At 36.7% G+C, this 25419-nt stretch overlaps 1 protein-coding gene across 4 annotated transcripts; it reads right to left on the bottom strand.

Moving 5' to 3' along the window:
* Positions 1–8085: 8085 nt before the first annotated feature.
* Positions 8086–20616, bottom strand: si:ch211-161h7.4. 4 transcript variants are annotated; one of them, XM_044175770.1, is made up of 17 exons: positions 20111–20616; positions 19511–19554; positions 17794–17858; positions 17564–17709; positions 17071–17131; positions 16706–16919; positions 15753–15845; positions 15435–15515; positions 14550–14729; positions 13661–14391; positions 12463–12993; positions 11063–11612; positions 10894–10964; positions 9711–9851; positions 8918–9078; positions 8685–8775; positions 8086–8424 (listed from the first exon to the last, which is right to left on the bottom strand). In XM_044175770.1, the coding sequence occupies exons 1-17, from the start codon at positions 20132–20134 to the stop codon at positions 8342–8344; spliced, it is 3267 nt and encodes a 1088-aa protein (XP_044031705.1). In that variant the 5' UTR covers positions 20135–20616; the 3' UTR covers positions 8086–8341. The 4 variants fall into 4 exon arrangements, with proteins under 4 accessions (XP_044031705.1, XP_044031706.1, XP_044031704.1 ...); XM_044175771.1 differs by having other exon boundaries at positions 15435–15518; positions 15753–15842; positions 20111–20613; XM_044175769.1 differs by having other exon boundaries at positions 15435–15518; positions 20111–20612.
* Positions 20617–25419: the final 4803 nt, after the last annotated feature.

The raw sequence follows: 25419 nt of genomic DNA, 5'->3' as shown, positions 1-25419 counted from the left end.
GATTCTGTTTTCAAATAGTGAGCATGTTTTCCAACAGGTTGTAGCTATTGAGGACATGGTCATGTCCTATTCCAGGCACCCGTCACGTTCCAAACATTCATTTGAATAAACTCTGTTTATGTAACACTATTAACATGCCTAAAATCCTGCTATAGCCCTGTTTGTTTATGTGAAGGATTTTCAGGAAAGCTAAAACCTGCAGTACTAGAAAAATTCTACTTTTCTTTGAATTTCAATATAATGCACAGACGGCCACAGATTTTCCCCTCTTGCAGCCTCCTCTAGCTTCATATCTCAGAGCCCAGGTAGCCCACAGGCAGTTTGTTGCATCTGGCAGGAGTTGCTGATGTCATCATCATGCAGTTTTGAAAGTGTTCAGTGGGAGAAGATTGAATTCAAAGTTAAAGTACTGAGCAAACCATCCACAGAGGACAAGTGAAGTGTGTGTAACATTACTGCACTTTACATTAACTTTAATAACATTACTGCACTTTGCCCCAAATCAACCTTTTGCCATTTAACAAGGAGAAGAAAACAAGCATGGACAACTGTAATTTGTGGTTTGTTTATTGATTTTCCTTTCAAACAATTCTTAACAAACCTATTATGTTGAAAAAGGAACATACTAGGTTGAAGCTACCAAACCAGCTGTCAAAAGATAATTGGAATTTTAGATTCAAAAGCTGTTTTTGCTCTCAGAAGCCTCATCAAGATGTAACCCTGAACATGTACTCTACTGCACCTTGTATAATTCATTTTGTTAAATTCTCAAGAGAACCTTGGGTCCAACATTAATCAAGCCTGTGTGCTTTTCCTTTGAGAGTCCTTCCTCTGTGTAATCGCTAGTGTAACAGAGGATCAGCGGACCGGGACTCAATTAATGGAGGAGATTGTGGGTGGATGTGACGAGATTGAGGTAAACTTGGGTGCTGAGAAGTGAGACAGGTAGGTCATTAAGGTGAAATGTCAACATGGATTTAAATTAAAGTGGTCCAGTGAGAGATTATTGTATCTCAATGATCTTTCCATTTACAGATTCATAGGTCAATGCTGAAGGAAGTGACGTTTGTGTGTCTGTTTCAGCTGATAAAGTGCCTTTTTGAGATCTGGCTGGTTGATTTCCAAAAACAAACTGTACAGTGAAAATCAGCTTTTATAATGCTATATTTAAGTAAAACAAATGCATTTATATTGCATCAAAGACTTTGTTCCTTTTCCATCTTTTAATAATACAGTCTCATACTACTTCTGTCTGAACAAATGCTTTGCACACCACACAAATGAAGCATCAGAAATTAGGTTCATGGTCCCTAATGCTCAGAAATGTGTTCAGAATTCACAAGTTTTCATTGTTTCATTGTCTTTCTGTCATCAAATCACATTTTTCTGTCACCATAATCAAAAAATACACATTTATCCTCGTATGCCTTCAGCTAAAGGGAGCACTCATATAAAGGACCAGTTTGATGTTTTACAGAATTATATGCTACCATGCAAATGACTCCCATCATCAGACCGTACAGTCATAATTCTACAAAAGCATAAAACAGCCATAGTCAGCACTTACCTGTGCCAGGGCCAAAATGAACAGTGGGCCCTTATTTAGCCTCACAAATTCCTCTAAACCAGCCAGTATTCCTCTGCTGCTGCCCCCAGTTTGCTGTACGTGAGTTAGTATGATGATAATGTGATAATATGATTACACAGAAATTTGTTTAAGAATAATGAAGGAATAAATATCATTTGAAATGTTAAATCTAGATTTTGATACAGTGTCCCTCTATAAGACAGGGCCTCACAATGAAGTAAAAATACAGGTGCCACAATAGAGCCCTAACCATGTCGGTTTATACTGCTCCTCAGTGGTCCATACCAGCAAACATAAAGTAGTTCCTACACAGATATGCTGGGGCAGTCGCCCACTTTGCCCGGTTGGTAATCCAGATCTGTGTATATCATTTATTGTCTTGATGAACATTGAGCCTGCTTACAAAAATGAACTCTTCAGTGTAACTCAAGTGGATAATTAATCAATGAAATCCCAGAAATTCATTCAAAGTCTCATTGTCTCTGTGCCACATGTGACAGTATCTTCTGTTAGCTGTCACCAGGATGTAAAACAACACACTGGGAGTAGGGAGAGGTGCGGTAGTAAAGTTTAGCCTGGGTTATGCAGCGCTTTCTGCTGTTTGTTATTTGGGTGTAAAATTTGCACAGATGCCTCTTTTAAAAAATATTAAAGGCCTTTGATTTTCTTGTTATATCAATTGTGTCTTTGTGTAACAATTTTGAAATAAACTTGAAACTTCCTGTTATTTGCCTTAACCTCAAAGAATTCCTAGATTGTTAGAAGGTGATTCATGGAGCAGCACACAACAGACTACACAACAGCTTCATTGTGAGAGCTAGAGCTTAAGTGCAGCCCCAAAAAAATATTCAGAGCCAACTTGAACAAAGGAAGGAAATCATACTACATACATACAATGCTTGAAGTTTGTTCCAAGAACTGAGACTCTAATCACAGAAAACCTGTTCGGCCTTTAGGTGGACAAATGAATTTATGGCATGCAAAGCTCAGTGAAGCAAATACTGTGTAATTAATACACTGATTACTGAATGTGTTCCCTGGCTGCCAGGTTTTAGTGTGACATTGTTTCTTCCTGCTTCTTCAGGCTTACAATGCAGTGAGTCAGCATCATTGTCGGATTTGAGAAATGTAAACATTTGCTGAGATTAAAGTGGCTTATATTAGCTTTCGTGCCCTGAAAAATCTGTGGTTGAAATATATAATAAAAAATATGTACACTCAAGTTTAATTTAATGACTGTGCACTAAAAAATTTAAAGAGTTATCTGGAGATTAAAGCAAAAACCATATTGTCACTGTCACAAATTGAAACTATAATAAAGCTTCATAAACTGTTGATCCCCAGGAGAAATAATACCAGTCAGGTAAGGTTAGTATCTCTGGTGGTTAAATGAATCATTACTGTTTCAAACTGGGGACAGTGATGTGAGTAAGAGTGCATTTTGTTGGTGAGGGCTGAGATAAGCTCAGCTTCAGTGGCTGTCTCACCACTTAAACAAACTTATCCAAGGATGGGATTCTGCACTTCACCTCAAATTAAGGCAGAGAACACAAATACACAGACTACTTCTTTAACTTTTTCTTAGTTTTTTAGCCACAGCATGGCTCTTTGGATAGCAATGGTGAGTCAGTTGGTCGGTCCACCACTTTGGTCTAGACTGAAATATCTCAACAACTGTCGGATGGTTTGCTATGAAATTTGGTACAGATATCCATGTTCCCCAGAGGATGAACCCATTGGACTTTGGTGATTCTCCTTTAGTGCCACCAGCAGGTCAAAGTTTTCACTACTAGATAGACTGGCACAACATTTGGTACAAACATTCATGGTTCCCAGACGATGTATCCTTATGACTTTGCTGATCTGCTGACTTTTCCTCTAGTGCCATCATGAGGTTGACATTTGTAGTTTTGAGTGAAATATAAAGTTTGGTACATACATTCATGTCCCCCTCAGGATGAATTGTAATAACTTCGTCAAAATAACTTGATCCTTTTTTTGTAAATTCAGTGGCATGGTAACTTCCAGAATATTACCCACTGTAAAAAACATATTTTGTCTCCAACAAATTGTTATTCTTATCTTTTTCTAAAAATTCTTATAAGTTACTATAATAATATATTTGCAAGGAATTGAGAAAAACATTAGATACTTTCTCATGGCGGATATCACATATGGCTTGAATAGCGAACAATGAATCTTTTGGAAGTTACAATATTCACTTGAGTTTTGACACATGAATATATTTGTCCAGCCAACTATTGGTTTAACCTGTCTAATGAACGTGAGAAACCATAGTTGTTTTGTAATGGGGTTTTTTAAAATGACTTTTAATGATAATTAAAAGATAAGAAATGCATTTTAAGAAACACACTTGTCACACTGTTAGGTGACCTGGAAGGTATTGCAGAAGGGGAATTAACAAGTTAAAGAGTAAACCAGGTAAACTTAAAGTCTGTCTCTGTTACTATGGCAGCTGATGCCCTGAAACAAACCTGCTATATGGCAGGTTAACTTGATCTGAACCTCTGGTTTTCAGGCTCCAACTCTCAAAAATGGAGCTTAACTGGCATTGCAATCTTCTGACAAGACTGAAGCAAATTTCTGATACACCCATCTATAATGTATGATAATGTCATCCCACATTTCCAAGTGTGCCACAGGAGCACTAGGCACCTCTGGCAACAAAAATACCAAAGGTACTGGAGTGACTGTCGAAAAGAGAGCCCTAACATGTGTCACTATGTGGCTGTGAGGATTGACACTTTCTTTAAATCCTTGTCTTCTTTATTGTGAATTGGTGAGAGTTGAGTTTGTTGAATGGCCTAAACCTGAAATCAACTAGTTCACTAAAGTCAAGCTTTTCAAAATAGTCCAGTTATTCTTAACTTGGTTTTATCGTGCTTGCTGTTTTCTACAACCATGTGTGCACATATATAGTGCTTTGTGTGTTTATGTGTATGCTTGTGTCTGTGTGTGCACACATGTCCATGTGTTTGTATGTGTTCATGTACTCAAGTCAGCGTGTGTTTGTGTACTTAATGTGAAAGTTCAAAGTGTCTGACCTATTGTTATATAGAGTTTCAAGGTTTAAGAACAATTTGCTTTGAGGCTGTATGTGACGCCAGTCTGAGTAGCATCACGATGATTGTATTCACCTGTTGATTGTATTCTACCGGCTGTAGCTAGTCTTGTATTAACTTTATTGATGTATTCATTGTCTTCCTGCTTCCTTTAGTCTTGTCTTATTAGATACTGTCTAAGGTGGTGAAAAAGTTGGACGCTGATAAAGTTAAATGCTATTTTCTTACATACTCTGTACAACTTGCCCTTCCATCTATGAAGTCATTAAAATTAGCATTATCAATAAAGGATAAGGCTAACATTAGATTATATTTTTCTTCTTGTCAGCAAATGCCATTAAGTAGGGAATGGGAATGTGACGTAAACAACAGCAAGTCAGCCATTTTTGGAGGATACCAACTGTCACCTGTACACCGTCACTATGGTCACCATCCATGTAGCTAGGTAGTCTCAACCTGTTCAAATGAGTGTCACTTGGTTAAACTTAATTTTCAACATGGTTGGTAAACACTGTTGTATAGTAGCTATGTAGGCTATAACATGTTGTGTGTTACACAGTGAGAGGCTATATCGCTCCTTTGTCTCTGTCGAGAGCTTCTCTTCATACAGGAGTACTTTATGCATTTCTGATGATGAACGATTTACAGTTGACAAATGACCGGTGACAGCTACCGTAGCTGTGTGTGCTATCCTCCGAAAATGGCAGTGCGGCCCCAGAATGCTCCGAATTCCTATTCCCTATAGAAAAAAAAACAGCAATGTGATAATCTGACTATCAAAGACATAAATTCCTTTATGAACCACAAAAGAGACATTTAAAATACTTCCATTAAACACAAATTCATCCAGTCAGGCTAAAATTAGTGAAACTCGAGGATGTGCAAACACATTACTTGCCATCCAATGTGTGTGTGTGTGTGCTGGCGCTGTTTTGACTGCTAACAGAGCCTACATGAACTGAAGGCTTCCCTGATCAGGATGCTGTGTAACCTTTACAGTCCTGCTACAGTTACAGATTAGTCACTAACCAGGTGACATGTCTCTGGTATCATTAAAACACACAAAACAAGAAAAACCAACACCTTCATATTAAAATGTTTATTCTGAACACAAAATCTTTCACAAACAATTCACTCTCCTTCTCTTTCACAGGAACAGAGAGTAGAAGATGTATCGCAGCCATTTCACTGCACAGATGTTGTGTTACAGGCAGCTTATTTGGTCATAGACAGGATTTATAATTAAAGACCCGGCAGGTTGGCCCAGTGTATGTACTGGTGGTGGAAGCAGCATCCACTTCTCTGAAGGAGATCCTGCTCAGTGGCAAGTCAGACTGCCGGGGCACCATGCACAGCTAAAACTAGATATTCAAAAGTGATAAATTATCAAACTGGCAGGCTGTTGAAGCTTTATTGTGGAGAAGATACTTTTCCTTTTTTTTGTTATTAAGAAACAGCTAAATCACTGTGTCAAGGCTTATTCAAATATCTGAGAGCAATCCCAAGGTTCTTGTTTAAGAAACATGTTGGTATTAGTGTATCATAAACTATTCAGTGGTATGGGAGGGAAGAAAAGATAACAGATTCACAAATAGAAACATAATTCAGCCTTGATGAAGTAGGTCAAATGTTTCATGACAGAAAAGTCAGTATGACTTAATGCCCACCAGAGGATACGTGTTGTCGATGTGAGAACACCAGTGTTTCTGGTGTGTGAGCCAAGGTCTTTGTTTTAAAATATTACTGACAAACCCATTTACCATAGATTAACATTTAGATTTTTCATCTGTTTTGTGCTAACTGAATGATACCACCAGGGACTTACTGTACCTTGACCACAAGTGTTAACTAGTCCCAGTTGGTGCCTCATGTATTAGCATTCGGGTCACAGAGGTAACCATTGGTTTCTCTAAAAGATAATTAATCGGTGATCTTTGAAAAACCAAGATTGTTTAAAAACACAGCTGTTCTAGCAGTTTTTCCTCAAAGACTCTTCTAATCATCTGAATGAAAAAAATATTCCGGCCGCTGCACGATAAAGATTTTTCCCAAGTGGGCAGCCATCTTTGTTTTGCAACTTGGGAAACAGGTTAAAAATCTTTTTTATCATATCAGTGGACAGAGTATGAGCAGTGGTGCAAGTTACTATATTCTGTTATGATCCAAAGTTCTCCACTTACACTTTAAAATGTTGATTAAAAACATTGCTGTCTGTTGATTCTTTGATCCTTTGACTAGAGCTGAAATCTTCAGACAAAGCTACTGCACATTGAGAAACAAGTCAACTTTGCTTCATCATGTCGAACATCCCCCTTCTCCCTATGAGATGATTGGCAAGTGATTGACAACTGGTTCAGGCTGCTTATTGGTGAAATCCGTTATTCTGATGCGGAGCGCTCTTTCTCTCCCTCATATATGAGGCCATTTCTTCATGTCATCCTCCCACTTGTTAATAGTTTGAGGGTGTGGCACCAACCTGCCTTTTCGACTTTTTACTGATTTTCTTTTTTTTAAGTGATCCCATGACATCATTAAATTAACATTGGCTTAACTAGCTTGTTAGCTCAAGGAAACAATCGAACGTGCGGCACAAAAAACAGAAATTCGACCGACTGTTTACTTCTGCATTCGAAAATAGGTGAATATACAGTCTATGATGCTTTTATTAGACTTAAGTGTGTTTGAGTATGGTATCAATTTCCATATAGCTTTAGTATATATCCTTTTCAAAAATCTATTCCAAATATTTAGGATAGAGATTAATGACTCTGAAGATACAATACACTTTAAATGGCTCTGCCATGACTTCAACAGTAGAGTTGTTTTTCTGATGATGGTCCTACATTCTGGACCAGCAACTGTCAGTGTATCTACAAACCAAGCATCGTTAGTGCTCCTGAACATTGAGCTTTGGTGAAAAGCTTTGGCGTCATGACAGTGATAACTGACGTTTTACACTTCAGAAACCTATTTGCAAGAGAAAATAACCTTTACTCAAGTACTGTACTTAACACAATTGAGGTACTTGTACTTGACTTTTTACATTTTCTGCTACTTTATACATTTCAATCCACTGCATTTATTTGACAACTTTAGTGACTTTATAGATGACCCCAAAATATTATGATCTTGTAAAATATCATGCATTGTTAAAGATTAAGAGTTCTTGGTGTTGCACTTTGTAGTTCCTTGTAAAAAGCATAATTCCAGAAACAATGTAAAACCTGTTTCATCTATACACAAACTCTTTAAAGGATATTTTGTTCAAATTAATTAGCTTAATTTGTTTTCAATGTTTAAAATCTAGACAAAATTAACTGCAGATAAAGACCTGAATGCTGACTGAAACCATATCTGTTTAACACGAGTATTAGACAACATAAGATCATAAGAAAATGCCAAATACAACTCAAGTAACAAAAAGCACAAAAAAAAAAACTTTATTTAAGAGTTATTTTTGCTTCGGTTTTATCTGAAGCATAGCTAAGGATCAAATAAGTCCATTAAAAATGTATGGCCAAACATTTTCTATTTACACCTCATTACAATACAGAAAGTAAGTAAATTTAAATACAGAAATAATGTCACTCATCCCCAGTGTTTTTTCTTTCTTTCTTTTACATATTTAGGCGTTTGGTCATTTCATAGTAACATGTGGCTGGTTATAACTTCAATCTGAACTTTCAGCTAATATCCTGGTGAAGTACAGAACTGCAGGCTGTGCAGTGACGTTTTGGATGCTGTAAGCATGTCCTGTGTGAACAGAATAGTATCATCAGTAAAAAAAAAAAAAAACAAAAAAACAAAAACAAGAAAGTATTCATTTTCATAGGTATACATCTAAAATCTGAAAAATTACAGCTAAAAAAGGTCTTAGAAAAATGTGTACACAACTGATTAAGTGATTATTTGGAAAACTGTTTTTTAAATTTCCCCAACTACAGAGAAGAAGCAATTCACAAAAAAAACATTTAAATTCTGCCTAAATATATGTAATGATAAAATATTCTTACCACATTTCACCATAAAGGATTGTCCTGGATTGAAGCGGGATTCGCTGCCATCAATGGTTACACTCACAGAGCTTGTTAATAAGTTAAAAACCTTTAAAAACACAACAATAAAAGTAATGAATAATAAAATACTGTATTTCAAGATCTCTAGTGTACCAGAATACAGAGAGGGAGCCAAAAAGATGAGATAAGCACCAACACAATCACAAGAGAACAGTAAAAACTGGACTGACTGTTGTGGCGCTGTGATCCACCCAGAGAGGCTTCTTCATATAGGAGCCCAGCAGGATTTTTCCATTACAAATGGAGCCACAGTTCAGGTCCACCAGGAAGCCAATAGCTCTGCCTTGATAGAAGTACCAATCAAACTGGTCTGGAGTGATCTCAGAACCATCTACAACGATATTAAACAGTAACAATTATTCAGTGACAGTTCTGGCCAATAATTACCCTTTATCCTTTCACGATATACAGTTTTGATTAAAAATATGTAGAACTAATTAAACTCTTAAATTGAGATATGAAACAATGTATGTGAATGAATGTATGTGAAAATTAGCTGTATTATATATTTTGATGCAATGGGACATTGCATTTTGTTCATCTATTAATTTAGTCTAAATTGCCTTGGCTTACTTCCTGGTTTGTGAAATTTCACTTTTAGGTTAATTTTATTTTTAATTACCAAAACTACTGGCATGATTATTGTTCAGTCACAGAGCATCTCTGAAAGACTTCCCCCTTCATACAGAATGTCAAGGGAATCTAAATAACACTGATGTAACATAAAATTATGAACAGAAAAAAAACAAAAAACGTTTTCTTGGGGTAACTTTAAAGTAAGCAAATGACACTAAGCAAATACTGAACACTTACTAAAACACTTTTGTAACATGGTGGATGTTGTAACGGACAATAACCCACATTCACACAACCTGATCATTCGTGTATCTATAAAGTCCGTGCAAATACATCTATGAATGATTTAAAACAGTGGCTTTTCTTAAATCAGACATATTTTCTTACTGTCGACAGTGGCAGACCAGAGGCTCTTGAACCACTCTGTCAGGTTGGCCTTATCCTTCGGCTGTAAGATCAGCGGTTTGAGAGGAGGAGCACACAGATCTGATACAGAGAGGACAGCGTGGACTCTGGATGATGGCAGAACTGGAACAAAGTGAAGATAAAAGTAGAAGTTAATCATTTAAAAAATTGGGATGGCTTGGATCAATCAGAAAACTCACCGTTTTTCCATTTAGCACGCACACAATCAAGGACCAAATATTTGTCATTCAAGTCGTTTGAGGTTAACAATGAAACCAACAGAGGGAGCTATTTAACCTGGTAACGTGAGCTGCATATCCAGGTGTCAAAGGCCCAGCTGCTGCATTTTTAATTCGCCACAGAAGGTGAAAGGGCATGGTGTATTATATAATATTGCAGTGTGGCTGACTGCCCACATTTCAGGCCAGACAGAACAACTGTCAAATGTGGCATTTTCATTTGTGCCTACAATGAGCATTATATTTATTCTTCTGCTGTTCCCACTCATGAGTTACAACCCTGTTTTTTTTTTACGTCAAAGTTTTGTAACTACAACAAAATGTATTTAATTTATTATTACATGTACACATAGTATACACCCATTGGGCTATATACATCTTTATAGCCACGTATGTAGCCCAGTGTGTACGTGCAGTCTGTTCATTTTAACAGACTGCTCAAAACAGCACTAAGCAAAATCCTTACAGGTCACAACTCTTTCAAGCCTTGTTGAGTATGCTGCCTTTCATGCAAAATTAACAACCACTTAAATGAATACTGCTTGTGCTCTCATACTAGATGTTTTGGTCTGGTGCTTTTTGAACGTGAGAGGACCTATAACTATAGAAGTATAACTGTAGTATACATTTAAAATGATTGATTCCTTATTAACAATTGATCAAAGAAAATATGTGCAATGTGTTTTCCCATCATAAACTTGACAAAATGTGTATTTTTTAGGAGGATAAGGAATGGTGTTAAAGAGTTGTATATATTACTTTTAATAAAAATGTTTAAAGCGTACTTTTTTAAAATCATCTAATTTAAACAAATAATGTTAGTGAATGTATAAGTCTACAAAATGTGGCTGAAGTAATATATATATATATTATATATATATTCATGTATTCATATATATTCATGTGTTTAATGTTTAAAAACATACTCAAGTCGTCATTCTCCTCATACTGTTCCAACTCAATCATGGATGACGGCCCACTTATGAGGGCTTGTAACCTGCCAAAAAAAATTATGAATAAATAAGTTGAAATAATACAAACATAACTTATAAAACGCAATAAGAGGGAAAGAGTAACATTTAGACTTTTCCTTACATGTTCTCTGACTGACACTTGCTGTCCTGTGGGGTCTCATGGTTGGGAGGGCTGTTGGATTCACCAGCATCCATACTGAGAACATCTTTATTAGTCTTACTGATATTCTGACCTGCTGCTCTGCTGCTGACCACAGTCGGGGTCTCTGTGACTGAGGTGAAAATGTTTTTAAACGTGGCCAGAGAGCGTTTGACGGTCTTTGGAGCTGACAATGGCTTCACTTTCAGATGAGGCACAGGAGTTCCCCCTAGTGGTTTTGATGAGACTGCTGTGTTGCCTTTTTTGGGAGTCCCAAGTGCAGGTGATCTGCTCATTTTAGACCGCTTTTTTCTTTCCTTAGGTTTGGGCTGCTGAGGCTGTGACGAGATGCTCTCCACAACCTCGGACATGCCATCTACTGTCCACCAGTTACTGGGAGGTTTCCTCCTCCGTTTCCCTGGTTCTGCTGTCCTGAGCTGCTCCCTAGGTCTTCTGGGAGAGACGGGAGTTGGTGTAACGGACATTTTTTCATTTGAGACGTGATGGTATACTCTTTGAAACACCTGATCCCCTGTAAAACATTGCATCTTTGTAAGTTACAAAGCTTATTAGTTGGTCTTTATCTTTACAAAATGCAAATACAGGTATTAATTCTACCTCACTAAGAACTGAAAACAGATTTTAACTGTAACTTAAAATGTTTGAGCATAAGGTAGATGTTTTTATTGACATGTTTTATCAGTTTGGACCTGTGTAAACAAACCCCAAACCATACCTTTCCCACATGGGCAACTGTCCTGCGGAATGAGTACTTTTACTGTTCAAGTACATTTTTTTGATAAAAGTTACATACTTCTACTTAAGTAGGATTTTAAAATGCAGCACTTTTACTGGTAATGGAGTATTTTAAAAAGTGGTATTGGTACTTTTCCTTAAAAAAGGTGGGGTATGCAGTTCTAATCCAATACATGTCTTTTTGTCAAACTCAGCGAATATCTCATGGTTGCTGGCTGTCCGTTCTGTGTATGCGCTGAAAAATAAATAAATAAAAGCCTGTGTTTGTACACAGCCTTGGCTCTGTAAATCTAAACAAACAAAGTGTTAGTTAATGTTAAATGACTTGCCCACGGACACTCAGCTTACTTTCTAGTTTGCATTGATATGCTGTTGATGTTTGCTATAGTAGCAGGAGAGTTGTGAATATCACTGTCTGGAGCTGGTTTGCTGGCTGGGAATCTGTCTTCTTCGCAGCAGCAACTGTAGCGACAGTTTGCTAACCCACAACCGAGCCAAAGTTAGTTACATTACTTGCTGTGTCGTTGTTCGCTCTATATCATGGTATCTGTCATTGTATTTCTCCAGAATCGCATACCCCACTTTTAAGTTAAGGATCTGAGTGCTTTCTACACCATTGACCTTACCTGAGTTAAGGTTGTGGTCTCTGTGTGTAAGGTCCAAAGGGCTAGACTGTACAAGATCCGGGTCCTGGTTCAGGATTTCCTGCTGCTGCGCTTCAATCTGCTCTGCCTCAATCGCGTTATATACTTTGTCTGTTGCTTTGATCTTGTCTGATGTGTCTCCTCTTGTATTTCTGTTTTTGTTCTGCTTGGTTTTCTTTTCTTTAGCTTTATTTGTGTTCTGACTGGATGACAGTGCAGTTTGTGTCTGATTTCTTCTCTTTAATAAAACTCTGTCCTTCTTAGTCTTTACAGATGAAGGTACTGCTGTGCTGGGCTTTTTGTTGTTCTGCTTTGACTTCTTCAGTGTAGGCTGGTTGTCTGTAACCTTGGTTTCCTCTGTGCTCTGAGGACGGCTCAACCACCACTGTCCAGTCTGCCTCCTTTTCCTTTTCCCAAGAATCTGACTGTCTTCAGACAGACTCCCTTCAGGCACATCCAGTAGTTTGTTGTGTTTATTATTGTTGTGTGCTTCAAAATTCATGATTTCTTTGTCTGTGAGGGGGGAAAAAATAGATGCTGTATAGATTTTGAATGAGATGCTTAAAAGAACTTACCACTACTTTGAAAATATTTTCATACATTTCACACTGCATCTATTAAAAAATATATTTTCTAATCCATTCATTTTCTATTATTTCCATCATTATTAATTCCATCCATTCGTTATCTATTTTGACAATTTGTTTTCTGTTTTCATTACACATTTCTATTGTCTAAATGTGTTTTTATTGTTGTTTGGTGTGACCCCAGGAAGACCAGCAACCACTTTGTGGAAGCTAATGGGGATCAAAAAATAAATAAAAAGAAAAAATAAAGTATAGCCAAACAGTGAAAAACTGGTGATGTCTCATCCAAAATAACTTTTGGTTGAATGTTATTGATTTCTGCACTGGCTTTGAGTTACAGCTGTTTCTACAACAAAAAATAAAGCTCTTTAGAGTTCAAATTGTGAAACCAAATATTCAGAGTATACCGATTAATTCACTGCCTAAATGGGGGGCTCAAAGTCAGATCTCTTTTAGTTTCCAGCTTTAAAACCGTTCACAAATAGTATCATATACATTTAGAAACATTTACATTTATTAACCTTTAATAATAACTAAAAAGATTCAATGTCAACACATAGAAAGAGATTTAAATGACTGTATGAGGTTTTTACCTGAATGAGAACCCAGGTCTTCAGCATCAGCATGCTCCTCACTGCTCTGACTTTGTTCCTTCACAGCCTCAACATACACCGTCTCCTTTATTGCATCAGATCCCTGCGTCACTTTTCTGTTGCCATTTAATGACTTAGCCCTGCGTGTCTTGGCATTTTCATTCCCATCTTTTAAAGACGTTGATCTCTTCGCGTCAGACGACTTCTGAGCTTTCTTTTCCATCTTCAGAGTAGGTTTTTCCTCACCTGTCTCCCTGCTGGCTGTGTCTTTGGGTTGCTCCTCTGCCTTGTCACTTTCTTTAGATGGTACCTTCTTAAGTCGTTGTTTCTTTTTGTTTGGTTTCTCTTGTTCCATCAAGTCACCTGCAGGAAGATCCTCAGGACCGCAGAATTCATCCTTATCATTTACAGACTTAGTCACCTCATTCTTCTTATCTTTCCCTTTCGTCTTCTTCATTTTCTGATTGACAGTCTGACTTCCTAGTTTTCTGTTGTCCTGTTCAGATTCCTGCTGTTTTTGTGCAGTCTCTAGTGGGCTATCATTCGTCCCTTTGTCTGTTGAGCTGTCTTTGTCGGTGCTGGAAGTTCTGCTCTGTTTCTGTCTCTTACTGGTGGCAGTTTTACTTGGGATGGAAAACCAAAGAGGTGTATCATCCTCCAGAATCAGGAAATCATCCTCTGGCTCAGGAGGAGGAGTGGGTACTTTTATTGGTGATAGAGACTTCTGGGAACTTAAAAAACAAAAATTTAATGGATTATTAATGATTTTATGTTTCTACGTTGAAGTACAAGGGCCATTACTTTGTATACATATTTTGGTTGTTTCCATTTTTCAATAGGTAGACGCTATAGTGACAAATTATTAAGGTGTACTCTTATCTCTACTCACCATGCAGGTTTAGGCTGTCCAGCATCTCTAAGCTTCTGTAGAAAAGCCGTCATGTCTTTTCCCACACGGGTGGACACCTCCACCGGTGGCTGCCTGTGAGCACTTCCTGAGTTTTTCTTAGGAGCTGCGAGTCCAGGCGTCTGTCTCACTGCTGACACAGGTGGGTCTGTGTTTTCTTGCCTGAGAATAAACAAAAAGAAAAAACAGAACTGACTGAATTAAGTTCTTCAGTTGAATTAAAAAATTGCACAATACGCTGTACTGCTACATTAAACAATTAATGTGTGAGTTTTTGCTGCATTACATTTTTATTGTCAACTCTTTTTTCAAACTCATGATATGGGTGGAAAACTGCCTGTGACAGATATCAGCAGGCTGATATTATCAGCTGATATTCTCTTTTCACAAATATATCAATATCGGTATATATGTTGGCAGATATACAAAAGGGATTTCAGTACAAAAACATTTTATGGGTTGCACTTTTCATGTATATTTGACCCTTATTTTTTATGACAATTCAATATCACATTTTTGTTCTATATATTTTAGTTTTATTTATTAGTTCTTTTTAACAATATAATTTCAAGTTACTGTTATCTTATACTCTTACTGTCGTATTTATAATAAAGTTAATTGTACCACTGTAAATATACTCTGCCACAGTACATATCTTTGTAATAACTCTTTAATGACCAAATTTAAAGGATTCCAAACTTGAATATCAGCCAGTACATTGTATGCAAATAGTACATCTTAATGCCAGGTAATTAGTTCTCCAAAGTCAATATTGTTATTGGCTTCAAATATCCAGTATTGTTAGGTCACTAGAGCCAAAGTGAAAGCACAAAACTAACTATATATTAAAAAGTCATCACTTCTTACCTTGGTGCTTTTCTTTTGCCCTCCACAACAGCTGTTTGAGGTTTCTTGGCTATTTTTTCTTTGACCGGGTGGCTCTCTTTGCTGCAGAAAAAAATATACACCACATGCACGTAAGTACAAAATCTAAAAAGGCAAACATCCAAGTAATGAACACAGGTACCACAAAAATAAAGGTCAAACATACAAACACAGAATGGATCCTGCATACTGCAATGGCCACTTGTGTGTTGTGTATTACAATCCATCATCAGATACTGATTGAGTGTTTGGGTGCTTGCAGCAAACGAATCATTACGTTGAGAATTAAAAAGGCCTTACCATGATCCCTCAACCTTGTTTTTGTGACTGGACATCTTGGGTTTGCTTAAAGCAACCTTGCTTGGAGGAGAATCCAACTCAAAGTCATCACTTCTAGAGAAAAAGGACAATTATTGAAACAAACGTGCTGTAGATCATACTTTCTCAACCACTGAGTGGGCCGTGAGCGCCCTCTAGTGAGCAGTGAAATGTTTTCAAGTTGAAGCTAGTGTGCCGCTCATGTCATCAATTTGAGAGGCTCAATTTGTTGACAGGTAAGCTAACCGATAGGCTGTGGTGTGGCAAATGTCAGTGTCTATTCTGCTGTGCGCCAAATAGGTCCTGGCAGTCAAAGAAGGTTTCCGCAAATGTGCCTGTTCAAAATTACTTGTGATGTGAATGACTGATAATAAAACAATCCTACTCACACTCAAGATAACAAAAATGGCTTTTAAATAATTGGAAATGTAATAGGTCGGTCCGTGTATTATTATTATTAATCCATACTTCAAAAAACATAATTATGCTTTGTTTTAATTCTGTGTTCATTCAATACAATTCATTTAATATATGAAAAATACATGTTCCAGATAGTATGTCATTATGAAACTTGTTGTAAAAGATACATTTGCAGCAACCTTCTTTGACTGCCAGGACCACTATATTATATATTCGATTATTAGAATAGATTAGCCTAAATCATTTGTATTATTATTATTATTATTATTATTATTATTATTATTATTATTTATGATTTAATGGGCCCAGGCCCGGCAGAAGTATGAATAGGTGGGCCTTGAAGCAGAAAAGGTTGAGAACCCGTGCCGTAGATTAAGGAGTGAAAATATACTGGCTCCCAATGTTATTGTTAACTATGAGTGTTGAAACTAGAATCCCACACTTTATACAAAAAAAAAAAAAAAAAAACACCCCGACAGACAAAATGTAATTTTAATTAATTAATAATGACTTACTCCTCTGTGATGAGCTCATTGCACTGGGTTTTCTGGGTGGGTAGAGGCTCTGTCTTTGCCTCTTCTTTTCCTTCATCTTCACAGGCAAAGAGAATTGGGGACACAACTTGGTCTTTTTCATTCTCCAGCTCTTCTACATCTTGAACAACCATATTCTCTTCAATAGGGCTGGATGTCTTCACTGGCCCATGCGCTTTAAATGGGAAGTCCAAATCTGCAACAAGGAAAAGCAGCACCCTTTAACAAGAAAAACACTTCTACACAACACAAAAAAGTTCAAAAAGACAAGTGACTGAAAATTTTATATGTTTAAATTTAGAAAGGCCAAGTATTTTCTCAGTAAACTACAGGTTTGAATGTCTTACCAACGTCTAGTTTAGGACTGGGTGACCTTGTTGCAGGATGCAGTACATCTCCTTCAGAACCCTTAAGAGTTACAAATATATATAAACAATTACAAAGTGGAAGTCATCTGTTTTGAAAACCGAGCTGCAGCATTCAGGCACGATGTGGCTATTTTGTCCCACAATAACACACATTATGCTATTAAGTTTTGTAAAAATTTTGGAATTGCCTGGCAGACAGAGTAAATTAAATTTCAACAGAAAGAAGGGTTTATAACTACTGGGTGAGTAGCAGTGAGCATGTGCTTATCAGTGACAAAAAACAAAACTAAGCACCTCTGCATGTTAAATGAACCATCAGAGACGTGTCTGCTACATTCAAAGAGGCATCAAACTGCCTCTCAGATATTTAAGATATTTTGCCTTTATTATCCAAAACAGGAGCAAAACACTTTTTGACTACTTATTTCTAATATCAGCAGAAGTCCCTGTAGTGACTGATACTGTACATTACCATTTGGCATCTTGGAAGTTTTTCCATTAGGTGTTCTTCCTGTGGGATCGGTGAAGTCTCTCTCTCACTCTGGTTTGCCTCACTATCTGAGGTCTGGAGCAGGGGAGATGGGGGAAGTAAGTCATCATTACCACGTGAGGACGGATCTGAAAATAAAAAAAGTTAAGCATAGGTTAACATAATGAAAATGCAAAACATTAAAGAAAAAGAATCACACACAATCAACTCACCCAAGTCATCAAACATCCTATCAATGTCTCCCAATGTCAGCGGCTCTGTCCATTCTTTAGACGGACTGAAAACACAAATGTCAGGTTAATATGACATCTGAAAGACCACCATTTCATAATTCCCATACAACTGCTGAGACACTCAATACCATTACATCTGGATTAAACGTGAAATATTGCAAACTCCCAAAAAGCTAATGTCAAAGAAAGACATACAACATAATTATTTCATTAAGGTGCATTACATGCAATGACTGCAGAAATCCCAAGTTTCTACTCTCTAGTTTCTGGCTTTAGAAAAATGCTCACTTACAGAGCACAAGAATACTGAAAATATTCTAAAGTCTAAAATTACAAGGCATTTCCCTTGAAACCAAAGTTGCCAGGTCCACTTATAATACGCAACTTGGGGCTTCTTCTGTTTTTTTGAGTCACTTGAAAAAAATTAAAATCACGGTTCGCATTTTTTAAGGCTTGTTTAAAAAAAAAAAAAAAAAAGATTGCTTGTTAGGAAAAGTTGACAAGCAACTTCATTTTATTTATTTTGTTGTAGCCTAACCAATCTGGTTTTATAGCGGTTACTGCCTAGTTATGAGTTAGATTCATAGACTGTATGGTCAGATTTATAGGTTTATAGTTTTATTTTTAGAGTGCACCATTCTTATGAATTTTAACATTGCTGTCAGAAATATGTAGGCTACCCTTTGTAATTAAACAATGTGTTAATACAGTAGCTTATAGGTTGGTTGTTTCTAATTAAATGTAAATACATCTTTCATTTTAGAATTAAGACATTTTCCTAGCCATTATAGGTGGTGATTTTTACATTTAATTTGTACCAAATAATATTGACTACTCTGATTTATTCTTTTTATAGATTATGAAAGAAGTTAATGAGCACATGATTCTTCTTAGTTTTCCTTTTTAAATTTTAAATCAGCATTGTTTTATACAGACTAGATGTAATCAGATTAAATCGCGCTTTGTGAGTAATCCAACTATCACATATTCTGTCAATTTAACTGGATAATGTTTTCCAAGTTGTCAGCATCACCTTAAAATACAAGGGTAACCACCAAAACTAATATAAATAAAATCTATTTTTGCTTTTCAAACTCCGAGTGGTTTCATAGTAATAGCTTGTAGGCGCATTTATTGAGCCTGTTTACATTGAGGCTGTAACAGGCTATATTAATATTGGGCTTGTCTTTGAAGCTGCGGTTGCTTATTTGTCTGGTGAGAGTTGGCAACACTGCTTGAAATATTTTCAAAGGTCACTAAACTGGACATTGATCATTACATCTCTGCCATACTTGAAATAACTGTGCAATATTCTGTGTATTACTCCTGTGCAATATTTAGTTTTTCCTATTTATTGATATTGATATTATTCATACCTCCATTACTGCTGTGCAATATCTTAATAATCTCAATAAGCTACACTGAACTGGACAGTACATGCACCACTACTTATTACTTATATTATTACATTGTATTATTATACCGTATTATCATCATCAACCGGTACTTCACACTTATTTTATTTTATACTTATACCCACCTGGTACTTAATTTATTTTCTGACCTGTTTTTATAGTGTATTGTATTATATTTTTTGCTAGTACTTTCTCCTGTGTGCACTGACGTGAAGGCGAGCTGCTGTAACAAAGAGTTTCCCTTCGGGGATCAATAAAGTATTTCTGATTCTGAAACGTACCTTTCCTTGTTTGTAAAGTAGCAGAGTTTCCTCTTTGGTCTCCTCTGTAAACAGACAGTTAGAGAAAGTTAGTTTTTAACTGCGTCGACTGTAATTTGGTTACTTTGTAAATTAGAAGAAAACGATTACCAGCTAAGACCAATTGAATGCCACACTCAGTTGTCAGTTTATTAGGTACACTAAGCTAAAACTGCTGCAGTAGTAATATTTAATTCAATTATATTATTGATATAGTATTTATATAGCGCCAATTCATAACATAAGTTATCTCATGAACGCAGCAGTCCTTGTTCTTATACATAGGATGAACAAAATATTATCAAACACCACTCAGTATTATGCAACACAAAATCCCAGCATCACAAACTATAGCCTCCAAAATAACCATGAAGTTGAGGTTAAAACACCTTTGGCTCGGAATTATTTCATGGCTGTTGTAACGTTAATGGTTTTAGCAAACTGGCAACTGAGTGTTCAGCCTCCCTTGGTTTTGGTTAACGTAAACCATAACGTTAGTTATAGGTTAAAGTTACAGGTCTGTTAAGTCCTCTTTCCTCGCACAACAGAACATAGAAACACAAAAAGAAGACCTTAACTTACCAAGGTAGGGTACTTTGTTTCCATTTATGTCACCTGGCTATTTCTGTCTTTTAACGGTAACGTTAGACGACTGTTTACGACAGCGATACCCAAGCTAACAGTTAGCTAACCTAGCTATCATTTTGTTTTCTGCTCTTATGTTAGCCCCCGGGATGCATTTAAATGAACCCGCTCTCTAAAAATCAAGTTAGGAATAAGTATATAATCGTGTGAAAGCTGGTGAGACAGCTATTTCGCCCATTTAATAACCAACGTTAGCGTTAGCAAAACAATGGCGGTGTTGACAATTTGTAATTAACCCGCGCACTCTTAAAATCCCCGTCGACTTTAGCCCTGAGTTAATACTCTCAGGAAGCACTGTTGCTAATTTGGCAGATGCTAACCACAGTCTATGCCTTTAAACTATAACATAAACATGAATATAGTAAAAGTATAACATAAACGTAATTATCTGACTCATGGGTCTTGTTGCTGATAGGCATAACCTTGGATTACTACGGATTTGCTGCCTGAAAGATCAAGCTCAGGGAAATAGCGACCACAGCTCAGCATGTTCTTCTTCGTCTACATTTTTCCGGCAGACTGAGACCAGACTGGGCCTAAAGTCGGCGCTTCGCGTTGCTGCCCCATACAGGCTAATGTCAACTGCTCATCCTAGAGGAGATATACTGTACAATGATTTGACACGCAAAATACTGGTATAGCTACTGAGGTTACAGGAAATTAAACATATACGTGAAAATGTATAGTAATAAGATCATTCAAATAATCTTCCTTTTTTTGTTGTGTTGCATGATCAACGTTTAGCTTTTTCACCCAACACCTATGACTGTGTAAATTCTAATAATGTTTGATAATGTCCCTGATGTTTAGATTTTTGGAGTGGCAACATGTATCTACTTGAATTGTTATATTCTTATTCATCTATTATGATTTTAAAAAAAGAGCCCACACTGCTGAACTGTTAAAACAGTTGGTATCATGCATGATAAATAGCATGAATACTTCATTCAAGAAAAAAGAAAAACTTTATAATATATACTTTATTCCAAATAAATATGTCAAGATAAGAAAACTATAATTACCATTGGAATATAAGTTGGCATTTGATACAAAACAAACATACTGTAAACTCTGGGAAATTTATAGTGTTGTAATAGTCTCCTTATCAGAGCCATAATGAGTTGTGTTAGCTATCAATATGTTAGAAAAGAGCCATAAAAGGTTCAGAGATCAGTCAGCCAAAGTTAAAAAAATATTGCTAATTACATTATTTAACTATGCAAATTATGCCAGAGTGCATTTAAAATCATACTGTAAATGATCAGAATTTGCTAACATTTAAAGTTACAAAATAAAACATTTGTCCTCATAATTATCAGCAAAATAACCCACCGTCCAAAGACATGCATGTGTAGGTTAATTGATAACTCTAAATTGCCCGTATTGAATGAATGTGTGAGTGAATGGTTGTCTGTCCTTGTCTGTGTCTGTGTTCGCCCTGCGACGAGTTGGCCACTGTCCAGGGTGTGCCCTGCCTAAGGCCCGAAGTCACTGGGATAGGCTCCAGTCACCCGCGACCCCCTAACGGGGACCAAGCGGTAGAAAATGGATGGATGGATGGATAATGCCAAACAACTGCACAGCTATTTTCTATAATATATGACATCAAGTGTGTGTGTTATATATCATAAAAATGTTTAGCGAAATATCTTTTTCTGCTTCTCAGCAATCTCCGTCGGTTCCATGGCTTCAGGACTGATGTTTGTGTAGAGCGGCTGTTTGACGTGTCTCCAAACCACCAAAACAATCCGAATGACAAACAGCACAGAGGCTAAAGCCAGCAGCACCACTAAGAGAAGAAAATCTAATTAGTACAACTTTTAAACTGATGTTTATGATCACCTAGACCATAAACATCCCCCAGATGCATTTTTGTACAGGAGTTATAATATTTCCTCATAAATTGGATGTAAAAAAGTAACATTTTACTTGAGTAGGACCACTGTTTCAAATGTGCTCTAATTAAATTTGCTTTACTGTGAATATAATTTATCAAAAAGTCACAATAAGTAAAATGCATATAAATGTAAATATATAGTGCTTCATTATTTTTTCATTAATATTGTGTTTATTTACTCTGATTACTTTCCACCTGTCATGTTTCAGGAAATCAGTCTAATGAAATTTGGTTAATGTGATGTTTACAAGCTGATTGTAGAGATTATCATACATTTGCCACATATTGTTAATATGGACTTCTCTTCAGTGTCTTACCAATGAAGATCCCTTTGTGGCTGGGTGATTTAGCCTCGTAGTTTTTGTCGAGGTTTCCCAACAGCGCCCAGATCACAACAGGGTAGATGATTAGGATGTACCGCACGTGTTTGTCAAGGACAAAATTTTCCAAAACAAACCTGTGATGAACACGCAGCACAAACACTCTGCTTCACGGTCTCACTGATGATTTTGCATATTACTTCTCTAATAAGTATTTTCCAAGTGACAGGCACTTACCACACAAGCAGCACAACAGCCAAAATAGAGTATGAGACGGTGGCAGCATCCGTTGGGGACATGTTTGCATCATAAGTCAGTACAATGGTCAGGTTAATTAGTGTTGCAATGGTTGTCCATCATCACACCATTCTGAACCTGCAAATATGGTATAAAAGACTTTTTTAGTTGAATACATGCTTTAAACATTTTACACTTAAACCAAATTATATTAACTACATGTGAACAAAATAGACTCATATAACCTGCCACATGCAAGATTAACACCTTAGCATATACACTTGATAATACAAATGCTGTACATTTGTCATACTAACCAGCACACGGAGGAGCCACAGCTCTGCTTTGTGGTATTTCTTGAGCCATGCTCCATAAATATGAAGTCCATGGCAGGTGAAGCATATCATGGAGTAGTTTGTGCATATGATCAGGAAGAGAAAAACCAACGCTGCAATCATCTCTCTTTAGTACGGCACAAGAACAGCAGAAAAACACACATTTAATGTTCCTGTTTGGAAAAGTTTATATGGCAGGTTGCTGTAAAACATGAAGTGAGACATAAACCGATATTAAAATAATAATTTAAAAGCTCCCATTGGAGACTCTTACCCTCTGTCCCAAACAAGCAGCCAGCTGATATTAAAACACAGATTGAGGCACCAGCTAATGAAGAATCCATAAGGCAACACTGCAGGGCTGCAGTAAACATAGCCATAACCATTCCTACAAGAAGAAAGAACCACAGTTGATCTTTCAGTCCATGAGTTGTTGAAAATCCACAGAACAGTGATTGTCAATTTAGCTGCTGACACTTCCGAAATTCGTCTCACATCAAAGGGATTACAAATGCACAAATTGCTATTTGCACTAATTATTTGGCATTTTGAAAAAGGTTGACAATATTTTATGGTTTTAAAAAGTTGGCCGCAACTTTCTGCAAAGTCGCACGAGGATGTAGATAATCATTGCTGTCAGCCAGACGTAGATGACACTCCAGATGTTAAAAGTCCATCCTGAAGGTGTGATCTGGGTGTCAAACACAGCAGACACATTGGCTGTAGTGGTATCATAAGGAGCTATGAAGGAGAAAAAAATGCAAATAACGAGTGAGAATGGAGAGGAATGTAACATGTTAAACTACTATTTGTGATTTTGCAACAATCTTACAGTGCACTTTCATGATGTTATATATCCTCTACAAATTAAACTAAAAAAACTTAACAGAACGATGGTTAACAAATCTTAAACTTACCAATTCCAACTACAGATAGCCCATTAAACACCAGACTTATTGCAAAGACGACAGCAGACACCACTATCGCAGCAAGACGTCCAGGATTATGTTTTCCCATTGTGGTCTACTGTGATAAATGAAAGTTATTCCAAAATAGCAAAGATTTTTTTTTGTTTAAACACATGCACATAAAGCATATTTCAACATGTTGAAGATAAATGAAAGAATTACATTGGATATGTAGGGCAGTTCCCCATTCTTTGGTACATTTGGTAAATTGTAGTATTTTATATTGAATGAGTAAATCAAATTTTGCTCAAAGAAATGTGCTTAAGTCTCTTTGAAGAGGACTTGTAATCCTTTCCAACTTCATTAGTGATAGCCTGCATTTGAACCTGACCTCTGACCTCCCTGAACAGTGCAGCAAGTGTTGATTATCAGTCACCTTATGCACCTTTTTTGAAGATTGTCACCATAAAAACCTAAAAAAAAAAACTATCTGTCATTCTAATTCAACTTTCAAGGACTGACGTCAACTAAAAAATGTTAAATCAAGTTTCAAACCTACTTGTGTAACATCAGAAAGGTCCACGTGCCACTACTGCATGCTGAGTTTCCTGCAGGATAATAAAACATTGGCAGCAAAACACAAAGACTGCCCATACGATAAAGACTCCATAAAGTCAAACAACACATACCTTTCTTTGCCCCTCTCTGTGTAAGCTTAATCACAAGTGTAAAGAACCATGAGTAACTGTGCAGAGGTCGGGGGACTGCCTAGTTTATAGAATAACTAGCTGTGTAAGGGGGAGGTTTACAACCACTCACAGCATCACATGCACCTCTTGTATACATTTCTGCCACAGTGCAGTGAATAATAAAACAAACTGTCAACATTTTTCCTCCATATGATCCATAATACATGGAATGGATTAATACAGGTGACTCCTAAATGAATGACATATATTTTGTGTAAGCTTTTTTTTTATTTATCTACAAATATGGTGAACATATTTGTCATATTTGAACAGGCATGAAAATAGTCACCCTGAAAATGGACATTTGAAACCAGGTGGAATATGAAAGTCTAAAAATCTAGGGTTGTGGAGAAATTATCTGTCAGATGAGATGGCAATATCCAGTTTAACCCTACTGTATAAAGTAAACCTTGCGTTGTTATTGTGGCTACTCGTATCACCATGAATCACCAAAAAAGCTGTAGGGCTTCGATTTAATGTTGTAGAGACATTCGTTCTCTTGTCACAGTTCATTCAGTTTTTCCTCCATTTCAGTTGTCCAGTGCATTCTCACACCACAAACCATTTTGTTCGCCATTCTTCTTTTTTTTTTGTTTATTTACTGGTATGTCTCGGTTGCCTGTTGCCAGTGGCAAATATCAAACATGTTTTTTAAAAATTATTTTAAAATAATTTTTGAGAACGACTGGCTGCGACCGGATCTGAAGACTTAAGATTAATGTTTGTCCCCATCTTAAAAGAAACTGTGCTTCTGAGGTTGTGTTTTCTAAACTTTGAACTCTCTTCCTTTGGACTTTAGA

The sequence above is a fragment of the Siniperca chuatsi genome, linkage group LG19, assembly GCF_020085105.1.
Source record: "Siniperca chuatsi isolate FFG_IHB_CAS linkage group LG19, ASM2008510v1, whole genome shotgun sequence".
In the NCBI taxonomy this organism is placed as follows: domain Eukaryota; kingdom Metazoa; phylum Chordata; class Actinopteri; order Centrarchiformes; family Sinipercidae; genus Siniperca; species Siniperca chuatsi.
The sequence above is the reverse complement of the archived record's forward strand: the minus strand, read 5'-3'. Positions and strand labels throughout refer to the sequence as shown.

Coding starts and splice junctions, on each gene's coding strand:
- si:ch211-161h7.4 (XM_044175769.1), bottom strand. CDS start 20,134: ATGGAAACAAAGTACCCTACCTTG. Junction 15,519..15,752: donor AACAAGGTTGAGGGATCATG/GTAAGGCCTTTT, acceptor TATTTTTTTCTG/CAGCAAAGAGAGCCACCCGG. Junction 12,994..13,660: donor AGACCTGGGTTCTCATTCAG/GTAAAAACCTCA, acceptor CCCCCCTCACAG/ACAAAGAAATCATGAATTTT.